General features: G+C 37.9%; 1 protein-coding gene across 2 annotated transcripts in view; it reads left to right on the plus strand.

Moving 5' to 3' along the window:
* VWF (von Willebrand factor) overlaps positions 1–23,391 on the plus strand; it is a 148,000-nt gene that overhangs the window by 103,395 nt on the left and 21,214 nt on the right. For both annotated transcript variants that reach the window (XM_048046749.2, XM_013195995.3), the window contains exons 35-44: positions 2,726–2,946; positions 3,912–4,104; positions 4,731–5,072; positions 9,165–9,370; positions 13,018–13,120; positions 13,230–13,304; positions 13,895–13,999; positions 14,478–14,683; positions 16,001–16,150; positions 22,905–23,015. In XM_048046749.2, coding sequence (XP_047902706.1) covers positions 2,726–2,946; positions 3,912–4,104; positions 4,731–5,072; positions 9,165–9,370; positions 13,018–13,120; positions 13,230–13,304; positions 13,895–13,999; positions 14,478–14,683; positions 16,001–16,150; positions 22,905–23,015 — 1,712 coding nt within the window. The remainder of the gene's footprint in view (positions 1–2,725; positions 2,947–3,911; positions 4,105–4,730; positions 5,073–9,164; positions 9,371–13,017; positions 13,121–13,229; positions 13,305–13,894; positions 14,000–14,477; positions 14,684–16,000; positions 16,151–22,904; positions 23,016–23,391) is intronic.

Below are 23,391 nucleotides of genomic sequence, written 5' to 3' on the forward strand. Positions count from 1 at the left end.
GCTTTCTCTTCTCCAGGCTAAATAACCCCAACAATCTTGGGCTGTCTTCACAGAAGAGGTGCTCCAGGCCCTTGATAATTTTTGTGGCCCTCCTCTGGACACACTGTAATAGGTCTTTCTTATGCTGGGGCCCCAGAGCTGAACATGATACTCCAGATGGGGTCTCATGGAAGCAGAGTAGAGGGGGAGAATCACCTCCCTTGACCTGCTGCCCACACTTCTTTTGATGCAGCCTGGGATATGATTGGCTTTCTGGGCTGCAGTAGTACATTACCAACTCACGTTGAGTTTTTCATCAACCAACACCCCCAAGTCCTTCTCAGGACTGCTCAATTTACCACCCAGCCTGTATTTGTGCTTGGGATTTCCCTAACCCAGGTGCAGGACCTTGCACTTGGCCTTGTTGAACTTCATGATGTTCGCACAGGCCCGCCTCTCAAGCCTGTCAAGGACCCTCTGGATGGCATCCCTTCCCTACTGTGTGTCAGCCACATGACACAGCTTGGCATCATCAGCAAACTTGCTGAGGGTGTACTTAGTCCCACTGTCCATGTCACCAACAAAGATGTTAAATAACACCAGTCCTAATACTGATCCCTGAGAAACACCACTTGCCACTGGTCTTCACCTGGACATTGAGCCATTGACCACAACTCTGTGTGGTCAGTTGAGTGTGACCATCCAGTCAATTCCTTATCCACCGAGTGGCCCATCCGTCAAATCCATCTATAATTTAGAGACAAGGATGTTGTGTGGGACAACGTCAGATGTTTTGCACAAGTCCAGGTAGATGATGTCAGTTGCTCTTCCCTTATCCGCCAATGCTTTAACCCCATCATAAAAGGCCACCAGATTTGTCGGGCATAATCTGCCCTTAGTGAAGGCATGTTGGCTGTCATCAATCACCTCTTTGTTTTCTGTGTGCCTTAGCACAGTTTCCAGGAGGATCTGCTCCATGGTCTTGCTGGAGCAAGACTGACTGGCCTGTAGTTCCCCAAGTCTTCCTTTTTCCCCTTTTTAAAAGTGGGGATTATGCTTCTCCTTTTCTAGTCACTGTGAACTTCACTGGAATGCCATGATTTCCCAAATGTGATGGATACTGGCTTGGCAACTTCATCCAACAGTTCCCTTAGGACCTTCAGATGCATCTCATCAGGTTCTATGGGCTTGTGCACATTCAGGTTCCTTGTAAAGTGTCTGGAAACATTGCTTGTCCAAAACTGAAATCAAAGCCCTACTGAAAATTATAACTAAAATGATCTTCATTTATAAACAAAAGTGATTTAAAGACTCTGTACCTGAAGAAACAATAGCATAAGAAGTTGATATGCCCCCCCCCCTTCTTTTAATCACCATTCTTTTTCTCTCGTTTTTTTTTTCTTCACTTTTCCCTTCTTATCTCATTGAATTATTTTCATAAATTTAGGAAGAAAATGTATTGTTTCTTGCAAAAATGTCGACCTACTGTATGTGTATCTGAGCCCTGAAATATTGACAAATGCTTTTGCAAACAGGAAGTACTTTTAGAAGTGTTTTTATTATGTCATGTAACTGAGTTCAGAGGATCAGGATCAGGAGTTACGCCATAAAGCTGCTTGCTTGCTGAACTAGTTATAAATATTATAGCAATATGATTTGTTGTGTGATTCATGACTCTTGGGTATTTATGGACAACATTTAAATGGAATGCATTCATACATTTTGTGTTACAGAATACCTATGAGAAATTTAAAAGGATTCCCATTATCCTTAGAATTTTTTTAGATGTCCATGAATAAAAATGGTTGAAAAACTTTGTTTTATTGCTAACTTGTTTACTTGTTTCACTGTTGTTTACACAAGAAACTTTACAAGCTGGTTCAGCTGGGAAATGCAGTTTGAAGGTCAAGGAACGGGAAACAAATTATTCTTAGCTCTCAATGGAAGCCAACTTGCTGAGTTATTAGCAAAGAGAATTTTCTTCCTGCATTTTTAGCTGTCACTTCTTTTATTGCCCTTATTGTCTTTAAGCAAAAGATTTGAAAACGTATGAATCCAAATCATCCTTTTGTTCAGGTTCTGTTTAGGTACTTGTGGTATTTGTCTTCCAGTTTATGAAGAAAAGGAAGTGTTTATAACATAATGACCAGAATATTGAACTGTCAGTTGGCTATTAATTGAGCCTGCATACATTTTTTTTCTCTTCTCTTTTTCTGTTTCCCATCTGAAAAAAATAAAAAATACCCCTTTGAATTCACTTTTGGCATTTTTGATAAGAATGAAATAGTACTGTGTTTGAAACAAAGTAATACTGTACAGAATAAAAAGCAATGTCACAATAAAAGTGCTGTGAGATTTAAAGATAAGTATGTTACAGCCTTTCTACAAACAGAGAAGGTATACAGTTTCCTTGGTTTTATTTTTCATATTAAATTTATTAATAGATCAAGTTCAATGTGAGGGAGCTTCACAGTAAGCGATTTTCCAAAAGTTTATCCAAGTATTTTGTAGTTCTAATTGCTCCAGACAAAGATACTTTAAAAAATGTGATTTTTTAAAGTAATTAAGTGATTTTGTGATTGTGTTAATGAAAGTTTCTTATCAATGATTTGCTACAGCATTCGCAATTCAATAACTTCTTCACTTTCTCGATTAATTAACTGCATGTGCCCATAATGATTGTGAAGAAATAGTCTAATTTGAAGGAAAGCAAATGCTTACAAAGCTTTTTTTCATTGATTTGCAGGTGTCTGTATGGGAAGTTCAACTCGGCATATTGTCACATTTGATGGGCTGAATTTTAAACTGACTGGCAATTGCTCCTACAGCTTGTTTCAAGATATGCAACATGATGTTGAAGTTCTTCTCCATGAAGGACCATGCAGAGCAACACTGAAGATGAACTGTATGGACTCCATCGAAGTGAAACATCATGGCATATCTGTTCAGCTCTTCAGTGACATGACAGTAAGCTAAACACAAGAAAGTGATCTGTGCATTGTCTGCTTATGCTGTAGAATTTTAGGTTAGGAGGACAGATTTGTTTCTTTTATCCAGTTTCTGCTCCCCTTGCAGCCTATTCTTAGTAATCTAAGAAAATACCTCATTTAAATCTCATGATGTGTTCTACATTCAAATAATAACCCAGCCACGTTTCTCTTCTGGTTCTCCCAATTTTGCTGGGGTGACAATGTCAAGGAGGTGGAATTTGGCAATGTCTCCCAGAAACTTCTGCCAGAAAGGCAGGGATTATAGACAGGACATACTGCACTCTGATTCTCGTTTGTTGGCAGAGATTCTTTACACAATGTTATTATTTAGCGTGTGGGAGAGCAGTTTCTATTCTTCACACACCTATGCAAGACTGTGGCTACCTGAAGAGTTAGGGAATCAGTTCCTTAACTTTTGTGCTAGTGGATTCCAGCCTCAGAAGAAACACCATCTTAGAGATGTTTTTGCATATTTTATAGACAGAGAAGCATTCAAATTCTGTATTTGCAGTCTCTTTGTTCCTAAGGCATACGGGAGTCAGCTAACCTACAACAGTGATCTCTTCTAACTCATGCAGTAAAATAGGATGGACAAAGCCACTGGTGATCAGTCAAGGGGGATAACCTTGACTTTCACTGATGTTTAATGACGCTCAGGGTCTGGAGGTAGCGTTTTAGCTTCATGGAATTAGGCTACTGGTCTGTATATACGCGATGTGGAATGAATGTCCTCATATGGAAAAATGCTGAAGAAGTTGTTTGAATAATACACAGAATGTAAGTCAAGTAATTCTGTGCATGTTTAGAACCAATAAAAAGTTTCAGTTTGCAAAAATAATTCTTATACCCAGGTTCAGTCAAAATGTGTTTAAACTGTAAGGATGGATTGATTTTTAACTGCTTGTCACAACTGATGTGATGATCTTGCCTTTGTGAAAACAGGTGGCTGTTGATGGTAGAAACGTTCATATTCCCTATTCTAGCAATTTATTTGAAGTCACTGTCTATGGAGCAATAATGCATGAAATCAAGTTCTCCCATCTTGGCCATAATCTCACATTTACTCCAAGAAACAATGAATTTATTCTTAAACTTAATCCAAAGAAGTTTTCTTCAGGAACACAAGGGCTTTGTGGTAAGTTTGAAAGCTAGTGATTTTAACAGCTTCCTACTTGGGCTTGAACTATTATTTATATTGGAATTTGTGTGATCCTGAACCTTGTAAGCTCTCTGAGCAGATCCTGTGTTGCTGGCACACTGATAATCTGTGTTGCTTTTCTACTACGCCCATCAGTGTAACAGCTCACTGATTCCCAAAAATACCTTAAAAAGAACAAGGCTAGGCATCTGTCATGTTTTACTTATTTCACATTATCTGTTCAAGGAGATTTTTTCTGTTAAATGAGGCTTTAACCTTAGGTTCTTGCATATATTTGTGCATTTATGTGAGAGGCATATCCTATGCTTGGAGTGAAGGTGAAGGGTTTGTGGAAGATACCTCTACTAAGGAGAGTTAATTCTATGGCATCTTTTACAATAGATTAGACATCTGTGGCATAATATGTGTCTCCTGTAATAAGGAAACAAAACTCAGGGTCTTTATGCCTATTTTGATAACTGCTATAAAAAATATCGACTCATCTTCCCCTTGGAGTTCACTGAGCTGCTCCAACCAGCTCTGTCTTGTGCATGTTTTCTCTAGGTTTATTCTACTGCTGACTGTATTCAGACTGTTTCTTTTCATTTTACTCACCCTCCTAGGGGTGTGTGACCAGAACCATGCCAATGACTTCACATTACGTAATGGCTCTGTCACTTCTGACAGTGGCATATTTATTCAGGACTGGACATTGAAAGAGCCAGGGAAGATCTGTGAAGTCCGGAGAGAAGATGGATGCTCTGAGCATGCTGCAAGACATTGTCACCTCCTGCTCTCCGATCGGTTTGCAGAGTGCCACAGGATAATCCCCCCCAACATGTTCTATGAGTCCTGTGAAGAGAGCAGCTGCTATGAGGATGAAGCCTGCGAGATGATAACTTCTTACGCTCACATATGCAGGGAAAATGGGATCTGCATAGATTGGAGAACGCCTGAGTTCTGTCGTAAGGAATTTACCATACAGATACAGATATAGTACAACAGATGCATAAATTGTTTGACTCAGTGATGATGATGATAATGGCCATCTTGTCAGTGCAATATTACCTTTTGAATACCATGTAATGGGGCAGAAGTTGCAGGTCAAGTTTCATGTATTCTTCTCCTGGCTGTGTTTTCTTTCTATGTTGGATGTGAGGAGTTTGTAAGTGCTGTGAGAAAGGAGTATAGCAGGATATGAGAGCCTTGCAAATGTCCAGAGCCTAATAGAAGTGCTAGTGCTAAAATTGGCCAGTTGTTTTGTATACTCACTCCCCTAAATTTTTATAGGCCTAAGAATTCCTGAGTTTAGGTAACAGTAGTAGTTAGCAAGTTTTGCTCAGAAAGCAAAAATACTCGGAAGATAAACGGCAGCAGAGTGCTTTTCAGCAGCTTTTCAGCAGCTTTTCAGTAGCTCATTTATGTGCAGTGTGGACATGTCCTCTAGGTACTTGCCAATACTACCTTCCAGATGAATTGCATTTGGATAGGTAGTTAATCCTTGCAGGGTGTATGAGACAAAGACCTAGTTGGTACAACTCAGGAAAGCTGTGGTTCTTTCAGCAGGATGTTGGTTGCACTTAGCAGCAGGGTTTCCTTGAAAAATATTTTGATAGGAAACAACATCTTTTACAAGTTTTTTTTTTGAGGGTTTTGTGTTTAGTTTTTTGTTGTATTGTTTTGCAGGCCCAGGTTAGAAAGCAAATGCATAACAGACTGCTGCCCCCTCAGCAGAGGTGCAGTGACATCTGGCAGAGAAGCAAGGGTCAGGAGGAGGAAGCAATGAGTAACAAGAACCCTTTTAACGACCTCTGCTAAAGAAAGGCTTGTGTAGTCAACCTACCCTGAGATTGTCTGCTGCTGCTCATCCTCCATATAAGCAGGGCACACTGGCAATGACCATAACAACTGAAGAATTTAAACCATGATCTGTAATCAACAGTATGAGGGTGGCTTTATGACTGCCTTCAGCTGATCTCAGACCAGAAGGCCAGTTCTTTTCTCCCTCTTCCATCTCCAGCTGTGCATTCCCACTCCTTTTGCTGTGCTGGCAGTAGTCTTCACATGCTTCCCGGTGAGCTCTGAAAACTACCCATAACGGGAAAAAAGTGCCAGCAAGAAAGAGCAGCTGGGGTGAGTTATCTCTAAGAAAGAGAGGGGACTGCCCCTTCTAATGGCAGTCCTCATCTAAGTTGGTTTAATGTGACCTTGAAATCCCAAGATTTAATGTGACCTTGGGAGTGATCCCAAGAGCACTGCACAAACCCTCCTAAATATCTTGTTTTGGTTAAAGAAGACCAGTTAAGGGAAATTTAAGAAAGCTGTGCCTGAGCAGCACAAGGAGGTTGACTGGCAGGTGATGAGCTATTGGGCCTAGTGCATTATTCATCCCAGCTCCCTCAGGTTTAGTTGTCCTTTTTGGTGTGTATGGCAGTACAGGGAGGGAAAAGGCAAGCCAGCAGTATGTGACATCGGGAGTTAGGTAGCTGTTAAAATATACTACAGGTAAGAAAGTAGCAGCATTGTCACCTGGAAGGAAGTGTGTATTTACCCCATCTATCACAGGCATGAAAAACAACTACTCCTCCAACTCTCCATTGAATACTTAAACAAGGATGCCCTGTCTCATCTATCTGAACCACAAAGTCAAAGTGAATACCAATGCAAACTATATCTTTCACTGTGAACTCGATAAGTGATTTGTTTTGATGAACTTGAACTTTCTGTAGATTTTCACAGGGGTTATATTCTCCCTAGGAATACCTACTAGGAATGGCTACTGTAAATCAAAGGCAGAACAGTCAGCTGAAGAGATGTCAGTACCTAAATCTACCAGAAGAGTCTTTGAAATGTGCTGTGCTTTCACTTGTTTACAGGAAACTGATTTTTTTTTTTCCCCCAGCTTTTCTTTTACTGTTCTTTTCCCAGTCTGGAAGAAAAAAATCATGTTTTAGTGGATCCAACAAACAGATAATGAAATATCAACATGATTATAGTAGCACCATACAGGCTATTTTCTGATGCAGATTTCATTTGAAACTAATTTGACAGAAGAATGAATCTTCTAGTCGTTTGGTTTTCAGCCTTATTTTTCCCTTTTGTTAATACCTGCAGTCATTTCCCTTTTATTCAGAGGCAATAAACACTGAAATAACCAGCCAGGAGGGTGGCTTGTTGAAATACTTTTTTCTGAGGCAGACTGTGGAGAGTCCTTAATGCTTTCTCACCTTATGTATCTCTGAGAGAATTTTATATACAAAATGCGCAGTCACCTGTGAATCATATGGGACCTGGCCTCTGGAGCATAAAGGCAGTAATGTGTCTGAGGTGGCTTTCTACAATCACCTGATTGTTATCGTACCAGTAAGATGAAAGAATGTTTAAGAATGATTTTGTGAACATTGATAATGTTTATCCCATGTCCTGACACTGATTATGTGCATTTCAGTCCCATGTGCCCAAGGCCAGAGGCCAGTTTTAGACAAGGGCATTCACATGAACTCTTCTATACTTTGCAAAACATAACTACTTCATTTCTTCTTTCCTTGGAAAACCATTGCCATTTTACACAGGCCCACAGGCTTTTTAATGTAATATCTGGAGTCAGGGTTGTATTTCCTCATTGTATATTTTACGCACCTGGCTCCTTCAAGAGGCTACATTGCATGAAGTATGTTAGAGGTTGTAGCATTGGTATGGATTCTACTTAGGAGCTGTCCAGGTTCTTATGAGCATCAGTATTAAACTCTGAAATAAATTAATCTAATTTCGTGCAGAGAAGGTTTACAAGCTTTTCTCTAGGGCTACAATAAGCACCAGTCCTTACTGACTTATTTGCAGATTTTTTTTTGGTGAATGAGTTTTTCTGGAAAGCTGAATATAGTCTAGGGGGCTACTAGTACAGATTTTTAAGCAGGCAATTTTTCCTATTTTTCATGAGTAGACCTTTTGTATTTTCAGAATCCAGACAAAGCATTTCATAAGGGGATTGGACTCTGTCAAGTTCTTGTGGCTTTTCAAGATTCTCTGTGCATGCTGGACTATGATATGTGTCCACACGTACAACCACTACGATAGACTCAAACAAACCAGAAATAGTTGCATTTAGAATTTCTTGAAACAGAAAAGGGTTAATTTTAAAAGCATTTCTTTTCTGTTTCCTTTGGCTAAGAGGTGTGTGTGTAGACAGGTCATCTGATGAATGTTTGCTTGTTTGGGAACTCATCTCTTCATTCAGTAATTTTCTCTCAGTGTTTTTTGTTAGGGGACTGAAAAAAAGGCTTTATAAACCTCACAGCAATAACAAACTGGGAAATAAGAAACACTTTTCCTAGTTGAAGCTGCAGAGAAAAATAAAGTAGACTTAAGGGAGTACACGGTACTGAAACAGTGTCCATAGGTTTCTCAAATAGCTATAGCCTTAGTTTTATGATTGCTTTTAGAGACAATACCCGCAGTGTTGTGAATTCATGAGCAAAAAATTTTATGAGTTGGCTTAGGGGAAGTGCAACTTTTCTTGACTTAGGGCAATTCAATTAATATGGTGCAGGTATCCAACAGATTCAGTGTTGGAGTAACAAAATATTCTGTTTATTAGCTTTCTTTAGTTGCCTGGGAACACTGCTACCCCTCAAGTTGTCAAAATCTCTTTATTCAATACTGTAGTCTGTCCAGGATGTGTCCTAACTTTGTACTGTTATCAGTGCTTCTCTAATGCATGCAAAGATGGTTCCAAATTCTGTCTATTATCCAGTGATGTTCAGCTCATTTAAAACATTATTAGAGTAAGTTGTTCTATGTTGATTCATGGGACCTGAAAGTGTAGCTTGACGATTATTTCCATGGACTGTCATTTAATGACTTCAATCAGTTTCTACTGCATATTTTGCTATTCTTAAAGATATTTTTTCAAAGATGTTAATGGCTGCAGAGGACAAAATATGTTCATCAGATGATGGCTTTCAAAAAACTCAGCAGAATTCTGGAGAATGTATGGGTGGAAACATCACTCTCCATTTCAAATCTGCATCTAAAGAGTTTTTTTCTGTCTTCCCCAGCAATGAAATGTCCCACATATTTGATATATGATCACTGTCACAAAGCCTGCATAAAGCACTGTGAGAATAGTACCAAACTCAGTGTCTGCAAGGATTATCCCACAGAGGGCTGCTTCTGTCCAGATGGACAGGTGATTTTTAATGACAGCTGTGTTGGTGAAGAGGTCTGCACACAATGCATCAGTGAAGATGGCACGCACCATCAGGTAACTATATACTTAGCAGGTACCTTTGTAAGTGGTTGGGGTTTGTACTTTTGCAAGTAAGTCTGTCCTGTAAGTCTAACTACTTTTCCCTTTGGATGCTTTATTTTCTAGCTCAGTTCCTCATAACCAGCCGGCTGTTGGCCCCATGTAGCTCCCCTAGTGTGAACCTAGTGTGAAATTGGCTGGGATGGATATAAAATTCACAGCTGGGTCTATACACACCCGGAAATGCATGACAAATTTGTGTGGAGGGAGGGCTAGAGGGAAAAAAGGAGGGATGGCGTAAGTCAACATTTACCAAGATAAACATTTCCATTCAGCAGGCTTTTACCAGTTGACAATTTAATCATTAATCTTGAACACTTGCTTAAAATGTATAGTATTACCTTTGAAAAGCAAGATGAAATATTTTCTGTGGTTGGTGTGGAGCCGTGAGACCAAGATGACCTTATGTCAAGCCATACTAGCCTACCTCCTTTTTTTTTTTTTTTTTTTAAGCAAGAAATACATGCAGATGAGGATCATTCTTTTGATGGAATTCATCATTTTATTTTTCTTGAAAATCCACTTTCCTCAGCTAAGTCAGACCTCTCTGTGGCAGAATGGGATGGGTAATAGCTGTGAGTGGTGGGTGCCAGACTTCAGTGAAACAGACTGTTGATTTCCCCTTCAATATCACACAAGTGGGTGCACAAGCACCTCCTTATATCCTGTTGTGGGTGTGGTGTTGTTCCTCTTCACCCACAGCTTCTTAACTCTGAGAGTTTTCATCTAAGTCAGCCAGACCTCTTAAATCTTCAGTTTTGTTATGGGACTTTAAGAAGGCTTTAGTTTAAGTATTTTATGGGCTTTAGATTCTTAGGAGTTTTTTGGATGGTCTTATCATACTTGCAAAATCTGCTGTTAAAGCCAGTCATTTTTGTAACACGGATTTTCTGTAAATAACAGAAGTCTGTGTGTGTGGTCTATTTTTTCAGTAAAAAAGTTGAATTTTAACATATAAATAAATGTACTCTGAATAACTTTATAACACAGACGTAGACTCGCATTTAGTTCAGCAATATATGTGTGCAGTTAATCTGAAAGGAAAAAAAGGCAGTTTTTGGATGAAACACCTTTTTTAAATACAGTTTGCATTGATTAGCGTAAGATCAAGATTTATTTATTTATTTATTTATTTATCTATTTATCTGTTTATTTATTTATTTATTTATTTATTTATTTATTTATTTATTTATTTATTTATTTATTTATTTATTTATTTATTGTCATAGCGTACTCGCGAGTAATGCACTTGACTTGGTGAAGCAAGTGGTAAGAGCACTCCTGTTCCAGTGCAGGAACCACACGAGTCACCTTACTTTCACTGCGCCCGCCACCTGCTGGTGCTGCCACAGCACAGCTCAGGCGAGGTGGATTCAGCACATTTGGCTTGTATTTTGTATTAGCTTTTGTTTTAAGGTTACAGTATCTCCATGCATGTAGCCTTCGTTTTTGTGTGTTCTGTTGTGGATCTTTGTTTTAAATATAGTATTGTTGGTTTTGTGTAGTGCTTATAGAGCCGGTAAAAAAAAAAAGAAGTAATTTTTGTGTAATAAGAGGAATTTAAAAAAATTCTTATTATTTCTCTTGACAGAAAAAGAATAGCATGCAATGTATGTAATTTCTATCCTAAACACAGATCAGCTGTGCAAAACTCCCAGAGAGCCTAAGAACTATTGTTATTATATTATGATTCTATATGAAATGGTTATTACAAGTGTAGATTAAAGCGTAGGGTCTGTATCCTTCAATCCGTGAATCCTTGGGCATTGTAGTGCATTTTCCATTTAAATAATTGCTTCAAGCTCTCATGAAGAAAAGCTCAGCACACATTTTGAGAATAATGTTTGCAGTGATATCTGCTTCTTTCTGCAGAAGTTCTGAAATTCATGCGAGTTGTCACACACCCCTTAGTGGAGTCTTAACTCTGAGAACCTCTAGCCTGTACCCCAATGGCAAGGCTTCGATGCAGCTGCTGTGTGGATGGGGAAGAGGCAGGCAGGGCAGGATCAGCTCACACAGCCATTTTGTGTATCCTCCACTGCAGGATTAGCTGTGCGAGCAATACATCAGGCAGTGCAACTTGTAGTGGGTTATGATTTCCTTAAACTTCGTCTTTCCCTCTGGTGCTCTTTCTTCTGTTCCATTCTTCCCAAGATAGTGCTAGGGCTTATTGGATTCTCAATACTGATATTTATACAGAGCTCTACTAACACTGTTCTATCTTTTGTTATGTCATCTGATATTAGAAAGAGACTTATTTATGCTGAGGAAAACCTGTCAGAAAATTGAGGCTGGTGAAAATGTTAGAGTAAAAGTTGTGATTCTTGCTTTGTGTTCCAAAATGTCTAAATGCTTTTCACATCACTGTCTGCAAATGTAGGCATTCCCTATCCGCTTCTTTCTCAGGACTTCCTAACCCTGAGTCCATTGAAAGCTCTGGCAGAGGGTTCTGAGTGGCTTTCTCAAGCCCTGAGATAATGTTCTTTACTAGAAATACGTCAATGAAAGCTTTCCTTGACTAAAATAGATTTCTTGCGGATTAACCAACCCTATGCGATATGGCTTCTAAGCTTTGTAAAACCTCTGGTTGGCTTGTTCTGGCATGCCTCCTGTTTTATCCTTGCCATGGTGTTAACCTTTGAAAGTAAAATATCATTTTTATTGTCCTTTCAGATTCCTTTAATGTCTTAAAGTACATAGATATCTCTAGGTGCAGGTGGCAATATGTTTCCTTTCTTTATTACTGAGGGTCTCAGCAAGCTTTTATAAAATGCATTACAGAGATTTCTGGTTGACACATTTTCCCGTAGTGGTGTCCTAACCTACTTTACATGTTCTTACCCAGAACCTGGACTGACTGTGCAAATTAACTTTATTGTTCCATAGTGCATTTTTTCACTCTTATCTACTTATTCAAATGGATGTTAAATGTATATAGCTCTTTATAGGTAACTACATCTTTAAAATCAATGATTTTCCTCTCTCTAATGAGAGAGACCAGTGGTTGAATAATGATGTACTTTACTGGCAATTTCTGAGTATGCTTATTAGCTCTTGGTAATCAGTACAGGAGTGATTGTTTCAGATTTGGGCTTGCTATAGCATTTTTCCAGCCAGCAAACCACTGGGAAATCAAGTGGTGAGACCCAACATATTCTTGATCAAAAATACGCACTGTTTATTTCTCTGTGTTTAAGTACCACTAATTTGGGAAGGAAGCCACTTCTATGTATTTCCTAAAATATCATTGGTTCCCTTATTATCACTAAACATCCATCATGGTATGTAGTCCACTGTTACTCTCACCATAGCTTGTGATTGCATTTATAACATCTGAGCATTTCTTGTGCATAAAACAATAGTAATTCCTCATCTCATTCATGCATACTTTACATGTTTTGTTAAATTGGTACACTACAGTCATTTCATAATTATGCATCTCCTTGGATTCTTACTGTTAACAGAGCAACCAACTAATCTCTCGTGTAGTCTTCGTGTTTTTCACAGTAATTTTTCTCACCTACTCCTACCACCAATACAACAGTGATCAGGATATTAGATTATTAGATTTATTTCTAACAGTTTTTTTCCTTTCCATGCAGCCCATGGAAACATGGATTCCCTCCAATGAGCCCTGCAAGATCTGCACATGTCTAGACAATAGGAGAGTAAACTGCACTCTCCGACCTTGCACTACTACCAAATGTAAGTTGGTCTAGCTCTGAGTATGATTGGACTTGAACTGATTTTTTTTTAACCTAGCATTTTAGTTCTTATCCAAGCTTATTTTGTGAATGTTTTCTTCTCACTCCAGCTGTTCGGTGTGGTCCCTGTGAAGTTCCTCGTCTCCGCAGGGACCCCAGCCAGTGCTGCCCCGAATATGAGTGTGGTAGGTTCTCATAAACCATTGGATTCTTCTTGGTACGTGTTTTTATCAGATGTTTCAAAGGTATAAAATCTGCATCTTTATTTAACACATTTTTTTTTTAAATTTTTAACTCACTGAATGACTGAGTTATCATCTGTGTAGAAAAAAAAAGAGGAAACTTCAAACTTGACTTTGCCCCTTTTTAAGAGATGAAGAAGGGAATAGAGAATTGTTTTTATTTTTATTTTATTTTATTTTATTTTATTTTATTTTATTTTATTTTATTTTATTTTATTTATTTTTTTTCCTAAGTGACACACTGAAAGTGTCTTTTTTTTTTTTTTTCCAAGTACCTATTTTTGTGTGATCTGTGTTTGCACATTAGGTACAAAATCAGAACTAGAATCTTCATAACCTAAACTTGAACTGTTCCCTTAGCTATTTTTGAAAACAAACACTGACCTGCTGAAATCTAACTTGCTTCGTATTTTAAGATAACAATTGAGTGTAGGGAATAAATGAAATGGGGACGTACCTGCATGTGTATGTCTTTTCTAGAAGACTAACTAGTCAGTCATGGTCTTGACCACTCTCTCAATTTCTCTTCTTAGTCTGTGATCTAGTTTCATGCGATTTGCCTCCTGTCCCTGTCTGTGAGTTTGGCCTGCAGCTTGCACTGACCAACCCTGGAGAATGCAGACCAAATTATACATGTGGTAAGATATGTATATGTATATTTAGCACTGAGTGATACTGGAGCACTGCATTTGAACAACACGGACAACAACCTTTATGCACTACATTTTCCCTCTGAAAGATTTTCTTTGGGAGCCCAGTAGACATACAATGATTTCACAGACTTGAAAGAAAGTTATTGTTGGCACTTTCTGAGTACACTGTTGAATTAAGGAAAAGACAAACACTGTACTCTTGGATATGTGTGCACTGACCCTTATGTTTATTTTATAAATCTTTCTGTATATGAGAGAAGATATATATATGTATTTGTCAGGATAGGAACTTCTGAACCTGCAGTACAATCTTTGACCTGGGTCTTTTATATCTGCATTACTTCTTGGTTTATTAAGTAGATGTATAACAGTTTGCAGTAGCAATTAGTGCCTTGCTGCCAGAGAACTGTCCTGTTCATTTGCAGTGCTCTGAAATGCTCTGTGCTTAACCTTTTTCTGCTAGCTTGTAACAGAGAAGCATGCAGTCTAGTTCAAAGACCTTTCTGCCCACCACATCGGGAGCTGACTGTTAAGAAGACAGAGTGCTGTGATAAATATGAGTGTACCTGCAGCTGTACTAACTCGACAGTGAGCTGCCCTCCTGGATATTTATCCAGATCTCTCACCAATGACTGCGGCTGCATATCTACTACCTGTGTTCCAGGAACGGTAAGCGGGATGAACAGATAAGATTATCTTTTGCATACAGGGGGGCAACATCACAGTAAGAGGGTAGATAGATATAAACAAAAGACCAAACAGACTACCTGAAAATGATACATTTTTAATTTACATGTCTGTGAGAAAAATGCACCCTTGCAATATACTGTGCTTGTTTCATTACGGTCATTTTGTTCTGATGTAACCAACACATTTTTTTTGTCACTTTGAGATACTCAGATAATTATATCTATATGTAACCTTTTGAAACTTCAAGGCCATTCAGACGTTTGGAATTTCAGAGGCCATTCTGATGTATTTATTTATTTATTGATAACATGTATGTGCTTTTGGATGAGTACAGTTACTGTATTTTAGAATTGCATACTTTCAATCCTATATTAATTTATTGACATATTTGGGACACCTTATACCTATACTCCTTGTGTGTCTTGATTACATTTGCCTCTACCTGATGAGGCATTGTATCTTACATAAACTACATGGCCACTTTTAATTTTTTTTCCAGATCAGTACCTAACTCTGTTAAAGCTTCACAAGGATGAATTTTTCCTAATTTTGCCAACTTTTTATTAAGCCATTATATTATGTTAACCTTCAAGGTAAGGTTGCTTAAGGAAAAGTTGCAGGGCAGTATAACGTGTTCACTAAAGCAACCTTACCTAGCAGCTTAATATAGGGTTACTCTGTTTTGCAGCTCAGGAGATCTAAGCTTGATTTTCTACTCCTGAGTAGTTCATGACCTTGCATAAGTCATTTTATTTCTCCGTGATCTACTTTCTACATCTATAAAATTAACAGACATTCATGTCTTTAATAACGTGTTGTAAAATTTACTAATAGAGAGTGCAATATAAAAGATGGCACTGCTTTTGTGGTAGCTGTGGTGGCCTAAGGATACAAGAATGAATGCTTGTAGCCCAAAGTAGTATCTTTTCAGATTAGCAGATACAGTTGGCAGAAGTTTTGTGTGCATGGCTCCTTCTACAGGACTCGCTGTTTATCATCTCTAAATGTTGTATCACATTATACTTACAGTGAAACTGAGTCAGACCCTGGGCAATTCCACTCAATGCAAATAAAAGTCTCCAATTCATTCTTTATAAAACAGCAGCTTCGGCTGTGCTTACTTTCCTTTCCTCAAAAGAGTGGCCACAAATTTAAGATCTTGTGTTTCTACTGTCTTCAAAATATTAATAAATCTTATGGTGGGTTTCATGTCTTAAAAATCAGCCTTCTGAAGCCAGCAGCGTGTCCTTACAGCAGCACAGTATTCTTTCATGTATAAATTGTTGTATTCCATAGGTGTGTGTGCACAACAACATTGTCTACCCCATTGGGAAGACCTGGGAAGATGGTTGCAGAGAATGTTCTTGCACTAGTACAAGAGATGACATTACAGGACTTCAGATGATGGAATGTCGTGACAAAATATGTAACACTTTCTGCTCTCGGGTGAGTAACATTACTCACACAATGAGCATCTGCATTAGTCAGCGGAGTCCTGATAGGGAACTAAAATGATTCTTTTTAGACCTGCATGTTTAGAGAAACTAGAGAAAAACAGAAAATAAGTATCGTAGCAATGAATTATCTTGAGAACAGAGTCTAGAGGGCCTAAGTATTACTGACTTTATTTTAGAAGAGAAGTTATGCTGCAAATGTTAGAGACCACCACAAATATATTTTGCCTCTTTCTAAAACTTTCAGTGTATACATAGATTAACTGACTGTTCTTGATGGTACTAGACAATTACATTCAGGAAAAGAAGCTCCTCCCTACTCTGTGGTCCAGTGTTCACAGTCTGTGAGTTCAGATTCAGAATATTCTCTGTAAATCTTTTACTGACCCAGAGTTTTTCCCATAGGTTGTCTCTCCCATGAACTGTGAAGTGAAGCCAAGAAGTGGCTCTTTCGTATTTTCCTTTTTCCCTCAGTGCAGAGGCAAAGATGAGCTAGTTAATAGTACACAAATATTCAAGCTGCTTAACTGCTTTTTAAATGTTTATATTGGGCTCTATATTGTATTAGCCCAGGAAAATTTGATGAGTTGGCCAAGCAGCATGTGTTCCAGATGTGTGTTGTAACATCAGTGCTTTCAGTGGTCCAGTGGCCAATGTTTGCATGTTGGTCTGTGACTCAACAGTGTCATTCTGTAATGACACTCAGCTGGGATTTCTCAGTGGGAAATGAAAGGGAGAGCATGCTACAGCAGTAGCTGCAAAACCTTTTAAAAAAGGGGCATGTAGTCTGCTTCTGTGTTTGATTCACTGTGCTGGCTGGGATGCTTCTGTAATATCTTCGGTCTTCCAGTGCTGAATGTGAGACAAGAGTCACTTGATTTTTTTCAGCTCCAGGAGAAACCATGCTCTGTTTGCTCAGAAATACAGTGAATTTCCAAACAAATATGTCATACGCTGTTCATACCGAGTCTTCATTAGAAAACTTTGCAAATACAGCTATGAAAAGTTAGAGGTGTCCTTTTTGCTTTCAGAAGGACATTGACAATGTGTCTGGGAGTCAAAGACTGTCAGTGGGCATAGAATATGTGTGTGCAGCACCTCATGGATGAGTTAGCAATGCTGTAGAAACTCTATATTGACTGATTTGTTTTAAATTTAAACTTGAATTTACATTAACTTATTTTAAAACAGTTTATCATTTATTGCAAATTTGACTATCAACATTTCAGTTATGCAAGCTGATGTATGAAAAACAATTATCTTTTCTCAAGTCTGTTAAGCTAATTGTCCCTTGGCTTACAAAAATTTCACATGCCTTGATATCATTGTATTTTTAAATATAATTTAATTTTCTGCCTCCTTATCAGAACAAAGCTGGACAGAATATATGTATGTGCACATGAGAAGGTGTGAACTAAATATAAATGTTTTTTTGAAAGTTTCCCTGTGCTGTGACTTGAACAGTATATAATTGTGTAGGACCAGAGCAGAAAATCAACCCACAAGAAAAAAAAAAGGAAACAAAACAAACAAACAAACAACACCCCCCCCCCCCAAAAAAAAAACACAAAAAAACAAGCGACCCAAACTACTGCTCTTCCTGTAAGTATAGTGTTTGGTCAGAAAAACTTCAAGATGCCCAATGCAGTGAAAACCATGAGGGTAGTTTACAGCTTTTGCAAGAGAATCCTTTTGATTTCTGTTCAGTTCATAAAAGAGACTCATTTTGAGTATGGAAATGATTATGAAATATTAGATCTAAAATATCTGGCTTTATTTTGGCTTATAGCCATAATTTTATCAGTAATCTGTTATTCTAAGAAAGTATCATTAATACAGAGCTACAGTTTCTTTACAAATAAGTCTTAAGCACTGCAGTCTCAAAAAGCTTTTCTTTAAACAAACAAGTAAACAAACAAAGAAAAAAGCTTGGAGGAAATTATTCGTTTTGGAACTCTGTCATTTCTTCTGTTCCTTTAATGGCTATCAAAGTTGCAGTACCAAAACAGTAGCTGTTGGATAACCTGTAGAGCTCAGATTTTATTTTTCCTTAGTTTATTCCTGATTCAGCGAATTTATGTATCAAGAACCACAGAGTTTCTGTAGTCCAATTTGAATTGACCCTAATGCTTATTGTCCAATTCAGATTAGATGACACTGAACATTGTATTGGTGTTGAAGACAGTTTAATTGTAGATTATTGCTAAGATGGTGTTTATACTCCCTTCTCTTACTGTTACTAATTCAGTTGCCAAGTTGTGAAGTATCATTTTTGTCCATGTCATCTGAATTCCGTGAAAACAGTTTCCAGTTTTCTACTTAGTGATACAACAACAAAAACAAATACACAAAATACAAAAAACATCCAACCCCACCCCAAAACAAAACAAAACAACAACAACAAAAACAAACAAACAAACAAAATCCCCAACAATTAAACACTTAAACTAGCTCCTTCACCCTGATGAGTGAGTGGTGCTACTGTTCTCATGTGCTTGACAAAATCAAATGCAAATCTGATCTGCTATTTTAGAACATAAAGAAACACTATAGAAAAAGAATGGATGTTTCATTAAAATGAACTGATTCCCAAATTCTTTGAAGATGTTCAAATTAATAGCAAATAGAGCCTTCTCATTTGCAAACCAGTTGTGGATTTGCCTCATTACATGTCACAGTCCTCTCACTTCTGTTGTCTTGTATCTTTCTCTTACCGAAATTTTGAAAGCAAGCAGATAATTGTTGTAATTATTGCGTTTGCCACAAGGAGGAGTGGTGTCTGTACCTTCTTACCCTCCTGGAGCTTCTTCAGTAACGATTTCTCTAAGAGTACGTTAAAATCTATCTCTTTAGAAAATCATGGTGATAAAATGGATAACAGCTTTCAAAACACCTTAAAATCCCTAGTGTACTAAAGTGAAGGGAGCAATTGCTTTCTTAATTTCTATAAATGTTCTTGAAGTTAGATACATAATAAGTGATATAAAAGAGTGCAATTTAAAGTATTGGATAATTTAAAGCATTGCACGGTTATGAGAAGAATGAGGCATAATTTTCTGGGATAAGTGTTTAAGACAAAACCATTTGGCTAAGTGTGTGTAAATTAATTAGTGTAGATATTCAAGACTTTTGATGACTGTGTTAAATTAAAATAAAGAACATTTGTACCCTATGTGGAAAGGCATAGCAAATTATGGTTGTAATCAATGCTGACTCTGAAATCCACAGCCTTAATCTCCAATATTTCATACTGATATTCTCCTTCGAAGTAGCAGAATTTGACTTCTACATGTAAAGCATGGGAGTAAATGGCTTAGTAGTGCATATTAAGGACGCCAAATAAATTAATTTCAAACAAAGACTGTTGTTTGAGGATTAGATATGCAGGATCCTATTTAAAATTTGTGAAAGTCTTGGTGAGAAGTAATTTCAAACATCCTGTTTGGATTTTCAAGGTTACTTTATTAAAAAAATTAGGAAATACCTCAATATTCTAGAGACTTTTAGATAGAGAATTAAGTCCTCACTTGGTGTAAATGAGCTTAGCTCCAGGGAAATCTCTAGAATTATGCTGAGTCATCACAACTGAAGATTTTGCTTTCAGCATTCCAAATTCATTTTTACCTATACTATTAGTTTTTTCTCAGCCTCTCAGTCTTTTCATTTTCTTTGGTTTCTCTAATGCTCTCTAGGGACTATCATCTCAAGATGTAAAAGGCAAATATTGGAGCCTTTTTAAAAATACTGGGTGTTGAGTAATACTTTCCATTATTTCTTTCCTATGTTGTTGGCCAGAAGGCAGCTGACAGAGTTTTCTGGCCAAAACCTTAGCAACCATGAAAAGATGAGCTATGCATCCTGAGCAACATTGGAATGAAACAGGGGAGTGCACAATGCACATTGCACAAATGCACCTGTGCAGATTGCTCCAATAGTCCTGAGTGAGTGATGAGATCAAAATGTGCATTCTCCAATTGCTACAGAATTAATCTGTGTTCTTCTTTTATTTGTCACAAAGCCAAGCCCCAAATCAAAAGCAGGCTTAATTCCACCTACCATGTAGTATAATGTCTTAATCTTTGTAATTTCATCTTCCATATGGTAGAGCCATTTTATCTCTGCATTTATGTGATAAAACAGCCAGATCTGTTGGCAGAACTGAACACTTGTCAGGTTCTCTGTAGCAGCTGCTTATTATCACTGGCAAGTCTACTAAGGATACTTGCCCAAATGCAAAGGGTGGCTGGTGTTGCCTTGTTCCCTTAGCTGCCAAGGCACATGGATTTTGTAGTCCTTTAGACAGGGAGTTCCATGTCACTGTGACAGATGGCCAGACACTGAGGGCTTCTTCTGAGTATTAACACCCTGTTTGAAGTTTGAACTCTACGTTTAAAAAAAAAAAGGAAAGGAAAGTCAGGATGTGAAGGTGAAGTTAAGCAGCAGATCCAGTCCAGAAAACTCAGAGGATGAAGAGGATGAGCAGAATATTGGCTAATGGCAGAAAATAGATTCTTGAACAAACCAGAGCATCTCTACAGCGTCTATATGCTAGAAAATGAAAGATAATAAAGGAAGAGATGGAAAATGCTCTGGTATGACCCTGGTAGCAAGTAGTCTTTGTACTTGGGTCATCTAATTAAAAACAACAATAAAAACCAACGCCTCAAAATACACGATATTTTTTCCTTTTCTTAGATCTAGCATTAAATATTAAAACTTTTAGTCATAACATAAAGCTATTTTTAGTCCTGTGTGCCCAAATTTTCATGGTTTAAATGCAAAAGTTAGGGTTTTCTAATTGGGAAATATTTCTAAAGCTGTGGAAGATGTATGACAGCAGGGAATCACTGTCCACTTTCCTCCTTGAGTACAGGTGGTTGCTCTGCTCTTTGAGGAGCTCATGGATTGGTGCAGTTTGCAGGTTTGCCTTCTGACACAGGTTTGTATGCTGTGGTGATTCAGGGGCTGCCTTAGGAGATGCCTCTGCAGATGCTGAGGTTGAAAGCTGTGACCCCCTATGTTTCTTCACCTGAGGAGTCAGAGCACTCAGATCTTGAGTTCATTGAACGCCAAAAGAGCCACTTAGATAGGTTGAACTGTGAAAAACCCACATCTTTGTTGTTGCCTTTGTGGTATGGATCATACCTAAAGTCTGCTGCATGGCACCTTGTTTTGTTTGCTCTATAGAGGGCTCTGTTTTTTCACACAGGAGTCGTGAAATTTGAATCCTGCAGTTGGGTTTTGCTTAGTCAGGATGCTGAGTTTACTCTGAGCACAAACAACTCATGGATTTTTATTTCTCTGAGTTTACCACACAAACAAAATGTTGTATGCCATATTTCAGATGCTTCACATGCACATGTAGTAGATAAAATTTCATATCAAACAAAAGATATCATGCAGCACTTTATCCTCAAAGATAGGTCAAACTCGGCTATTACATTGTATGACCCTATACAAAATGCTCTTTCATGTGAAAGTCTGCTGATTATAGAGGCTTGCTTAAGTGCCCCATGTTGCAAATCAAGGATAGTTCATGAAGGGTGGTGTTGGTTGGGAATACTTAAGCTATTTCAGTTTGAAGGTGTAGATCAAAACAGATATTGTGCTTATTGTCATTGGCATTTTTCACATGAACAGTATTTTCTCTGACAGAACAACTCTTTTTTCTCTTGAACTCTGTATTGAAATCAGAGTTATATTTTGCCCCTTGCAGACTGTTAAATATAGCATGTGTTTTTTTCTAATTAGAATAAAGTTCCTTGCTTTCTTTCACTTAGGTACTCCAGTGTTTGAATATTTGGCTAGTTGCTTCAGGATATGAAAGGATGAAATGATCAGTCAAAGCTAGTCCCCAGGTTACACGTCTGACCAACCCCTTCCCTCTGCTTCAGCCCAAGCACAATCAGATGTCTGAGTGTGCTCAGACTGAATCCTAACACTGAAGTCTCAGGGATGGGAAAAAGAGTTTTGGGTGTTGATTAACATCCAAGATGCCACCAAAGCAATTTTTACCTCTTATTTTCTTTTGTATAATAGAATTATATTAAAAAAAAAGTCTTTTAAATACAAATAATTCTTACAATTAGATATCAATCATATGTAAAAACAGATGTTTTCACATAATGATTCTCAAAGAGATTTTTTTTTTGAAAGAAAACTGTATGCAAATGCTATGAATGCAGTTTGAGGGGAAAACTCCAAATAGTGTGGCAACTGAGACAGTCACCCTTAGAAGTGGATTTACTTTTTCTTTTTGCACTCCTCTGTAGGGCCACATTGCTGGAAGCTTGCTTTTTACAATTTGCTAATGTGTAAAAGAAACTGCTTGCGTACAGTAAACTAACATTTGTAAATTATTGCTGCATTTAATGTTGTTGAAATACTCTAGTGTCCTCCAAAAGCATTTTTCTTTTACCTTTTCCTTTTCCATTTCTGCTTGTTTATGTCATTGTTTTCTGTTTCGTGGCAAATCTTTGGATTTTTACTCCTAATGTTGTGTGCTTTTAAATTAAATTATTATTTTTTTTTTCTGACAGGTAATGTTAACCATTAAACAGGATGGTGAACTGAGTGGACCACTTGTTTGTAATTGCACTGTGTGGCCTTACAGTTCTATTTTCAAAATACTCTTTCCATAAAAAGTTGCTGACATTAAGCATTTATCCCAGTGTTTTCTTTTTGCATTAACCTTCTCATTTGTCTTCTCTTCCTCAATCAATCAGTTCTTTTCTTTTCTCCCACAGGGATATAAATATATCATCCAAGATGGGGAATGTTGTGGGAGATGCCAGAAGACTGCCTGCGAGGAACAGCTGTTGTGGCCTCGGGGTGACGCAGTTCCTCGTTTACACGAGGTGAGGTGACAGTGGAGTGGCCACTTCCTTTTCTAGCAGAAATGTCCTGGAACTATTTTGTGTTCCACAGAAGGAGAAAAAGAACCTGAGAGTTATTTCTATTATAAGGCAAGCAGTACTGCGAAAGAATGGATTTTGGTTCTGTGACTTACCTGCTTCATTCTGCTAATGAGCAAACCCTCCTCTTTCATTTCATGCTCTAAGGCATCTTTGTATGTAAAATTACTAATTTCACGATTCATAGCTCAAAAGAATGTTAATGGGAAATTATACTTCTCTTGCTGTAGGCAAATTGTTTAAATTATCCTAATTAATTTGTATTACTCTGTGGGTGGTGGGCAGATTGGATATTTGATGTCTTGAATTCCATGGTCCT

Source organism: Anser cygnoides, chromosome 1, assembly GCF_040182565.1.
Source record: "Anser cygnoides isolate HZ-2024a breed goose chromosome 1, Taihu_goose_T2T_genome, whole genome shotgun sequence".
Taxonomy (NCBI): Eukaryota; Metazoa; Chordata; class Aves; order Anseriformes; family Anatidae; genus Anser; species Anser cygnoides.